A 10,842-nucleotide genomic window follows, 5' to 3' on the forward strand; every position below is an offset into this window, starting at 1 on the left:
GCCCAGCTGAGGGTAGCAAAGAGTAGTCTGCGACATTACTATCTACTATTAATATTACTGTTTGTGCGCTTTCCTTTTTAGTTGTGTGTGATGGGCTTCGCCCGGAATAAAATATTGTAACGGGCTTCGCCCGGAATTTAAAATAAATAAAAACTTATTATTTATTAGAAACCCCCATTTTCTGCATAAAAAATTTCATTTTTGTTTTACATGTTTCGGTTGTACTCTTTACTAAGAGTTGCCTAAGTATCTGTTTTGCAATAGAATCAAACCGAGTTCGTAGTTCTCACATAAAATATTTCATGCAGTGTTCACTAACAACTCACAACTTATTCTAAAAACATTTGCAATTCAAAAATTATTTCATAACATTTGAGAATGAGCTCATCAAGGATATTATTTCTTCAGCTAGTCCAAATTCGTAGGATTCGTGAAGTCATTCCCATCCAAATCTATTAACCGAACAGTGCCTCCTGACAAAATCTTCTTTACCAAATAAGGGCCAGCCCAGTTTGGTTTAAGCTTACGCCTCTGGTCAATAGGTAACAGACCTCTAACCGACTTGAGAACCAGATCACCCTCACTAATTCCCCTTGGTTTTACCTTTTTGTTGAAAGCTCTCTCTATCCTTTTCTGGTATAGTTGAACGTGGTATAATGCGTTCAAACACCACTCATCGAGCATGATTAGTGAATATGCTTGAACCCAATCTGCTTCAGGAACCTGTTCTAGTAGAATCCTTAGGGATGGTATTTCTAGCTCAACTGGCTGAACCGTTTCCATTCCATATACCAAGTAATACGAGGATGCACCCGTGGATATTCTAATTGAAGTTCTATACCCCCGTAATGCAAAGGGTATCTTCTCAGGCCACTCCATATAGTTGTCAGACATCTTCCTCAAAATGGATGTAACTGTTTTATTAGCAGCCTCTACTGCACCATTCGTTTGTGGTCGGTATGGTGATGACTAGTGAGGTTTGATTTTATACTTTTCAAGTATAACCATGGTCTCAGCTTGGAAATGAGTTCCGTGGTCGCTGCTGAACTCATGTGGTACTCCGTACCGGCAAATGATGTCATTCTAAATGAACTGTGCTACTTGCTTTGCTTTTAGCACTTTGTAAGACTTAGCATCTACCCACTTCGTGAAGTAGTCAATTGCAACAAGGATAAAACAATGCCCTCCGGTTTCTGATGGGTTTACTTTTCCAATGATGTCAATTCCCCAGGTTGAAAATGGTCAAGGTGACGTCATGGTGTATAACATAGAAGGTGCCACATGCTGTACATTTGTGAATATCTGATAATTGTGACAGTGCCTGACATACTTGCAACAATCCGTTTCCATCGTTGTCCAGTAATAACCAAGCCTTATGATCTTACGGACTAACATATGGGCATTCATGTGTGGCCCACACTCACCGTCATGGACTTCTTCCACAACCTTTTTAGCTGTCAGTTTATCGATGCATCGCAAAAAAAAACACCTTGAGCCGTCTTCTTATACAATTGCCCAACATCGGTCTTAATGAATTGGCGGATAACATTCGCAGAGCGCGCTTCCCACGCGTGTCAAGGTCGGGAGGATACTCTCATGTTTCCTTGAATTTCAGAATGGCTGTGTACTAGGGTTCATTTTCACCTTCCTCGGTATCATCGATTGCATTCACATAGGAAGGTGACGATCTTCGTTCGACACATATTGGCATATTGTCTATGAGGTCGGGAATGTAGATCAAGTCAGCTAGCTTAGAAAACGCATCTGCAAACTTATTTTCTTCTCTCGGGAGGTGAACATATCGAATATCCTCGAAGTACTTTTCCAATTCTTCGATTCTGGTTTGATATGGGGCCAAATATTGGCTCTTAATTTTCTATAACCCACCCACTTGATTGATCACAAGGGACGAGTCTCCATGTACTAACAACTTCTTCACACCTAAGTCTAGAGCACTGCGTAAACCAAGCAAATATGCTTCATATTCAGCGACGTTGTTTGTGACATCAAAATCCAGTTTGATGGACATAGGCACGTGTTCACCTATTGGTGAGATGAGGAGAATGCCCACTCCATATCCCATATAGTTTGATGCTCTATCGAAATACAAATCCCATACGTCATTCTCGATGTGAACCACGTCTTCGTCAGGAAATGACCAAGTGTCAACGACTTCTGTTTCTTCGATTGGATTGTCGGCGAGGAAATCGGCAACCGCCCTTCCCTTGATCACTTTCAAAGGTACATATTTATGATCGAACTATGATAACATGAGGGTCCATCTCGACATTCTTCTATTTAGCACTGGTTTTTCAAACAAGTACTTGATCGGATCCATTTTGGAGTAGACACTCACACTGTGGCTAAGCATGTAATGTCTTAATTTCTTCGTTGCCTAAACTAGGGCCAAACACGTCTTTTCAAGAGGTGTATACTTTACTTTATAGTCTAAGAACTTTTTACTGATGTAGTAAATAGCTCTTTCTTCTTTGTCAACTATTTGGGCTAACATAGCCCCCATTGTTGTATCCGTGACAGTTAGATATAGTGATAACGGCAGCCCGGCTACTGGTGGGCTTAAAACTGGTGGAGAAGACAACACTTCCTTTATTTTATCGAATGCGGCCTAACATTGGTCATCCCACATAACATGTTCTCCGACCTTCAGTTTCTTGAAGATCGACTCGCAAATCATCGACAACTTCGCGACGAAACGGCTTATGTATTGAACTCTTCCCAGGAAACCTCGAATTTCTTTCTCAGTCTCGGTATGGGGCATTTCCATAATGGCTTTGATCTTTGATGGGTCTACTTCGATGCCACGGTGGCTAACGATATGACCCAACAGTTTGCCGGAGGTGACCCCGAAAGTACACTTATGCCGATTCAGTCTCATGTTGTACTTTCTCAATCTTTGAAAGAATTTTCGTAGCGCCCCAAGATGAACACTAAGTTCCTTTGACTTGACTATCATGTCATCGATATAAAATTCAACTTCTTTGTGCATTATATCGTGTAGCAACGTCGTTGTTGTTCTCTGGTACGTTGCCCCGGCATTTATCAAACCGAAAGGCATTACTGTGTAACAATAGGTTCCCCATTGTGACGTAAATATTGTCTTATTCATGTCTTCCTCAGCCATCTTAATCTGATTGTAACCGGCATATCCATCTATGAAGGACAGTAATACATGACTTGCGGTATTGTCAACCAAGATATCGATGTGAGGTAATGGAAAGATGTCCTTCGGACTAGCTTTGTTCAGATCCCGAAAGTCCACGCACACGCAAACCTTACCATCTTTTTTCGGTACTGGCACTACATTGGCGACCCAATCCGAATACTCTGACACTTTGATGAACCCGGCTTTGAGCTGTTTATCAATTTCTTCCTTAACCTTTAAAGACCACTCCGAACGCATTCTGCGTAGCTTCTGCTTTATTGGTTTGAACCCTGGTTTGATCGGAATCCTATGCTCTAGGGTAGTTCATATCTTAAGCTCCTGCGGTTCTAGGGCGGTTCCCACATTGATAGTTTCAGTATCTTCGATCACCGAATTTCTTTGGTCATATTCATCTAGCCCTTTAACCAATTGTGGAGGTGGTTCTACCTCCTCTTCTTCTTCTTCGACCTATTCGCCTTCGGCCTCATTCTCAATGTCACTACTAAAACAATTATTTTCAAAAATTGAATTGCAATGTAAATAAAACAAGTCGTAAGAAAACTGGTTCATCTTATCAGACTCGACTCAGACTCAGACTCAGACTCAGAACCGTCATCCAGCTTGAACATTTCTCCTTCTAAGGGTAGTAGAACTTCTGGTCTATGATGCAGTAGTAATCTATACCCACCCTTGTTTTCCCTTTTAGGTAAGACATCTTTCTTGCTTATCTAAACCACCACTGATGCCAAGCCTTGGTCACCTTGCTCACCTCTGTGGCATCCCAACCACAACGTGGTAATATGTATCCTACCATTAGGTCTTCTGAGGAACCAACCTTGTATGCGGGTGAGTTCCCGTCCGTGCTATTGAGGATTATGTATTTGGGAGGATACTTGATGAATGCTAGATAGTTCGAGGTTAACTTCTTCCTGTTTTCCGCTCTCTCTCTTGCTGCAATTTCAAAAACCAAGGTTGGGATATCTTTCCTTCATTAACCTGTTCATCTCTTCATCGATTCTTATTGCCGAATTTCGGATTCCTAGGAAGTTCACGGCAGTAGTGAGTTTGCTATTGGCGTCTCTCATTGTTTGGTGTTTAAGATAACTCGAGATCGGTTTTCCAGTAATGTCATCTGTCTTAGTCTTGTGGAACTGCTTAATGAGGGAAGCTTCTGAGGTCGACCCTTCACTAAGTGCCTCGACTAAAGTAAGTTCTTTTGAGGATCCCTTATCTGGAACATCCTTGGCGTTAGAAGTATGGCTTGCCTTCTCAACTCTGTAGGGGCGCCCATATCGAGTCAAATGATTAGACTCCAGGACATCTTTCCTTAGCTTCAAGATTTCATCTTGGGTTCGTGGCACGATTACTCCTTTGGTAAGGTAAATATCATCTTCATTATCGTTCTAAATTCCATGGACTTCATTCCCACTCCGGAGAATGTATGGTGTGCAGTCGATACCGAGATCCCCAAATCGAACTTCGTTCTTCGGGCCTGGAAGGTACTTTGGGCAACTCACAAGCACTTTTCCTACAAAGAGATTTTTGGACCGATGGTGGTGCTCGGCCAAAGGGTCATAGCGGATATTTTCTGAGAGTTTCAATCGGCTTTACATGAGCTCGATTCGTTTCTCAAGTTTAGATATTTCCGATGGGGCAGTTATAGCTTTTTCCCCATTCATCTTTTCTACAATAGCATCCAATCGAGCTATCATCAACTCCACAGTTTCACTCACCTTAGTGATGGCGGCTTCCATTGCTTTTCTTCTGTTTTGAGGCGGCCTTTCTACAGGAAAAACCCCGAACCAATCAATACTCGAATCGAAATCCCCTGCATAAATAAGGACTCGACTCATAGACTTGACCTTTGGCTCAAACTTGACTCAAAGACAGAACTAGACCCAGGAAATGAGCTAAGTGGCTCAATTGTAAGGGGTCACATGGGAGAGGGGTCTAGACCTAACCAGGGCTATGACTCGACTCAACTAACTTCTTGACTTGGACTTGACATCGACCTGGTGTGACTAACCCGTGACTGAACCAAACATGGTTCATGGGCTCATGGAAAACGTCCTAGGTGGCCTAGGATGGACGTTTTGTCGTTTGCTTTGACCAAATGGTCGACACTCTTGACTTGGACCCAAGAGGTGGCTTGGGGGACCCACTAGGGTCGTGTACTTGACACGGTTCACTTGAACCCTTAACATGACTAGACTTGACTCGAAACATATTCTATGCTCGGGAAAGGTGAGAAATCATTCCAGAATTGATTTGAAAATGGATGATTTTAAAATGAGATTTTAAATGGCCAGCATGCCGGCTATAAAAAGCTCATTTTGGTCGAAAAACCTATATCTATTTCGGTAGCATTCCGAGTTTGAAAACATGCTTGATTTGAAGACGGTTTTCAAAAAAAACGGTTTGACAAAACAGTTTGAGATTTTCGAAAAAAGCATGGACGATGATCACATAGCACATAAGCATTCACATATTAATTGTGCATGAACCTAGACTCTCCTAAGTCTCGGTCGGTCCTCTAATTGGGTCTATTCCAATGATCCACCTTATCAAGTACTTAAAGATCTCGGCGGTACTATTTTGATATTTAAATCGGCATAGTGGACGTCACCTCCTAGCCATTGAGGTCGACCCAATCAATGAGGTGGTCCTCCTAAAGTCTCGAATGGGTGATGCATGTATGCAAAACAAATCATAGTGTTAGTCCTATTAGCCATCATTTTCCTTTTCAAGTTACAACTCCCCAGCGGAGTCGCCAAAATGTGGATATGGGGATTTGAATGTAATCCACGGGTTGAAAATCGTTTGGAGTCGCCACCAAATACGTGGTGGGAAGTTCGTTAATAAAACACCCACCCTCGCCCGTTGGAATAACGGCCTCTACTTGGGACTATGATGGCTAATTGGCCAGACTACGATTGTTGTATGAGAGTGCAAAACACCATTTTAAACATATCATGTGATCTTGGTTTCTAATCGTTTAATGCATCTAATCTACTTTGTCCAAGTGATTTAGCATCTGAGGTTGATTTGAACTATACTAACAAGCATTCAGAAACATGGCTTAGGTGGGAGTGGAGGAGCCGTTGGGGAGCTAAACTATTACAACCAAGACGACTCTCGTCGACTCGATTTGCAAACAATTTAATTAAAGATACAACTCGATCTAAATACAATTGCTAAAACATGACACTTGACACACGACACAAACTAGCCTACTTAGGCCTTGAAATTCGTGCCATATGGTGAGGACACGGCTCACATGGACTTCGTCTTTGGCCTCATCATCGTTTTGCGTACTCGCTTCGATTTAAATGATTAAATACTTCAATTTAACCAACTAAAACAAAGGTTTTTTAAAATCATTTTGACTCAAAATAAAGGACTAACTTGACCCATATTTAAAGTACAAATTACATTGCTTGAAATGAATTACACTAATTACAACGATTAAAATACAATAACAATTGAAATAAAACCGCAATAATTAAATAAACGGAAACAAAACCGAACCAAAGTGGCACGAAGGCCGAGACAAAACACGGCCTAACGCACGGCCTAAGGGGAGGTCCATATTGACTATTCTAGTCATCGACTGTCATGAATCGGATACTAAGCATGCGCGATTCAACTAGCGAGAAATCGTCATAAGATGAGATGAATTCATTAAATTCTTTAAAGAAATACATTTAAATCGTCCTATGTCGGGTTTTGTATGACCTATGAATGTCTAATTCATTTAACATGCTTTCTACATATTAATTTGGCCAAGTTACGATTTAACAACGATAAACGATACAAATAAACATACATGTATCATAAATCAAATAAAGCAAATCTAACATGTGAACTAATCTTAACTATTTCATAATTAAAACTAGAACAAATCATTAAACATGTGAATTAAACTAATTACTTCGTAATTAAAATTTAAATAAATGTAAATCATGTGAGAAAGAAATAAACTAACTAAAATTTCATTTTAATCAATTTAAAACATGTTATCCTCATACAATTAACAAATTATTTCGTTTTATAATTTAAACATGATAATTATTCTAACTAACATGTTATCGTCATAAATTGAAAACAAACATGATTAACATACTATTGTTCTAACAGCAATTAAACCATCATTAACATCATAATTACGAAACATTAACTAATGAAACGATAATTAACGAACAATGCAAAAACGAAATAAAAAGGCCATAAGGCCGTAACAAACACGAGCAAAAGGAGAAGGAAAGAACGGAATTTTGTGCACCCTTAACTTATATGTAAACTTGGACACCACTCGGGATACTGTATGCAAGTGTTACTTAGAAGGCGCATCTTCGACAAGTGTAAAACAAATATCGAAACAATTTAACAAAATCAATTTCGAAAAACAAAAACAATTTATTGCGTAAAAGGCACTTCGTGCAGCGATTTTCAAACGAATATTGTGACTTTGTTTCTTACTCAAATTTAAATCCGAAAGTTGTTCTGGAATCCCTAGACTCCAAAGATTAAAACTTTAGCAAAAAAAAGGTAAAAACGGTTAAAACATGACTCAAAATGAACGAGAACAGGTGTTGTCCAGAACGGGAGAGAACACGAATAAGAGAGCAAATCGATGCTCTAATGTTCATCTAATCTCTTGTGTGAACTTTGTGCTTTGTTTATGGGTATGAGAGGAGTTCAGGGGTGCTTTTTTACGTGAGAAAGGAAGGCAATTGCTAGTGTTTCGTCCCTCTTTTCGGTGTGTGTGGTGTTTGTTTATATAGGAAATGGGATTAGGATGTTGGGTTTAGGTTATTTGACTGGTATGGAGGTTTAGGAGTTGGCTTATGGAAGGGGTAAGAGAGTTTGGTCGAAATATGGAATGTGGAGAAGATAATTTCGGTTTTGGAAGTGATATGGAAGTAGATCATATTTCGGTCTTGGAAGAATTGTGTGAGCTGTTTGGATGGGGTAAAGATCTTCTTTTACTTGGAGAATAAGTATGATAAATGAGGTAAGGGAGTTGGTTGGTATGGGGGCTCGAAAAGGGACTCGGGAAGTCCCTGTTTTGACGCGGCAAAACAGGGCACGGGTGCGGGTTGTGGTCTGCGGGTTTGGGTGCGAGTTTTGGTGTGGGTTTGGGTTGGAATAGATGTTGGGTTAGTAGGCTAGGTGGTGGTGTAGTCTAGGCTGGGTTGGGTGGTGGTTTGGGTGATGGGTTTGGGCTCGAAAAACAGGGGATGAGGTTGGTTGGGTGTCGGGTTTGGTGAAGAAAAAGGAAGGGGAAGGATGGTGGTATGGGGGTTCGAACCCGGGAGCATAGGAGATGGGATATACTAAAGTTATGCCTCGAAACTCGTGCTCAAAACCGTTCAAAAATCGAGCTTAAAATGGTCTTAAAAAACTCATTTAAAACCTCTTTAAAATCTAATTTTTCAAATTAAATAAAACGATAAAACACGAAACCGTCACATATTTCATTTCAAATAAATTCAAAATAAAAACTTTAACAATAATTATTTTTCAATTAAATTATAAAAGCTTTAAATTTTAAATAAACTCGAAAATATGAAAACCGATGAATTCATTTATTTCGAAATAATTTAAATTTCATTTAAATTATAAAACCGTCAAATAACGCTTGTCCCTCATCACAAAACGAAATCCGCTAACGCGCGATGTAAGTAAACATGTGTCCTATCATCATCGGGTGTTTTATCGGGATTTCTGTAAATTCCAATATCGACGGGTACGGGTATCTACAGTGCCATCAAGATAGGAGAACAATTGCAAACCATTCATGATAGCAAGGACCTGAAAACGCCATTCACGAAAGGTTATCGTATCCTTGAGTTGCATACAATTGGAGAACGTGACATGGGTGAAAGGTGAGGCGGGATTAGCAGCGTTGGCGAGTTGAAGGTGATTGGCAGCCATTGAAAAAGGGAAGAGAAGGAACGATTTGATTGAAAACGTGTACAAGGGTGAAGAGTCGAGACCGGGAATCGTTTTGTGATCGTGAGGATCGTTATAGACTCAATGATACCATGTAAAGAATTGATATTATGTATGATTAATTGACTGAATAAAACAGTTTACAGGAGGATCTATTTATACAATATTTAGACTCCTAGAGTTAAGCTAACAATCTAAGTAATGACTAGAAAGTAGGAATACAGTAGACTAGATACATTAATAAACTAGCTAAATAAGGAGAATACTACGGAGTGAATATAGAAGCCAACTCTTGACTTAGTTTAGACGGTTGAGAGCTGGATGTAGCTTGAGACGGTTGCATATCCTTAACAATAAATATCCGTTAATATCCGTTTAAGTGCCGCCTTTAAAAATGTATCATTCCCCATCAATATTTATGGTTTTGTTCCGTTAATACGTCAACTGGCAAGTTATTCAAAAGGTATAATTATTAAAATTAAATAAATGGCTATAAATATAGCGAGTTGTCAAGTGGACCGGGTGATAAAATGGTTGTTTTTGTGTATTTCTCGAGTAATAAGCGTAAAGAGCCATTAATTATAACAATGTCAATTTCCATTTAGTCACTAAATTTTAGCCTCATCACCGGATATCCGTAAGGCTAGTAGACAACTTTGAGGTGTCTACAGTAGGATAACGTCGTCGTTCATGGCGGATTGGCGGACTAGGTGGTCGGTTTGCATTTGAGGTGGAAGACCCGGAGGTTTGCTTTGTCGTTAATAGCAAAAGCATGATGAAGATTAGAAAGGGAAAGAGGGGTGAATGGAATTGGGCTTTATTATAAATGGGATGGTCTTTCTATAAGAGTGGTCTTATAGAATAATTAAAATCGTGTCAAATGTAATGGTAGCTTGCCAAGAATTTTTTGCCACCCGCAAATTTCTTAACCAATATATTTAGGCTCAACTTTTCCTACATTAATGGATCATGTTAAATATCGTCGGCACTTTTACTAATTACCGTCGACTATTAACACATCTTTCCAACATCCCCCCCTCTCTCTCTCTCTCTCTCTCTCTCTCTCTCTCTCTCTCTCTCTAAAACAAAAAAAGACGGTTTTTCGGAAAAAATCATAATTTAATTTACGAAATTTTCGATTAAAACGGTTTTAATCATATCGACTAATGACGGTAACAACGATCAAGTTAGTAACGATGTTCAGGAGATATGTTTATGTTTTAATTACATTTCAAGTTTATGATTTGACGAACGAATTAGAGTAGAACGGATTAGCGATTATCGATCTCCGCACCCAATACTAATTTTCGACGGAAATTAATAATTTTCGTCCAGATGGGAAAAATTTTCGTCCAGACGGAAAATTTCTTCGTCCAGACCTAGGTCCAGATGAAAAAAAAATCGTCCGGGTGAAAAAAAATTCTTTAAAAAAAAAAAAAATTCCCAGACGAAAAATTTCTTCTTCTGTACCTACGTCTGGACGAAAAAAATTCGTCCGGGAAAAAAAAATTATGTTCTGACTTAGATTGATTTTGGGCGCGGTAATCGATAATCAATAATTCATTCTAACAATAACGATTCTATTCTAAACCACGTAAATCTACTAACTAATTACAAATTTTAAAAAAATTAAACTAGTTTAGATTACCTGCGTTGTCGATTCCTTAAATTTGGTGGCGGAATTGAAGCGGTGGTGACGGAAATGTCATACTTGAAAAAAAGAT

General features: G+C 39.3%; 1 protein-coding gene across 1 annotated transcript; it reads right to left on the reverse strand.

The window, feature by feature from the left end:
* Positions 1–408: 408 nt before the first annotated feature.
* On the reverse strand, positions 409–894 carry LOC141628918 (uncharacterized). The gene has a single exon (XM_074442001.1). The coding sequence runs from the start codon at positions 892–894 to the stop codon at positions 409–411; it is 486 nt and encodes a 161-aa protein (XP_074298102.1).
* Between the last annotated feature and the right edge of the window lie 9,948 nt (positions 895–10,842).

This window comes from Silene latifolia, chromosome Y (assembly GCF_048544455.1).
Source record: "Silene latifolia isolate original U9 population chromosome Y, ASM4854445v1, whole genome shotgun sequence".
NCBI lineage: Eukaryota > Viridiplantae > Streptophyta > Magnoliopsida > Caryophyllales > Caryophyllaceae > Silene > Silene latifolia.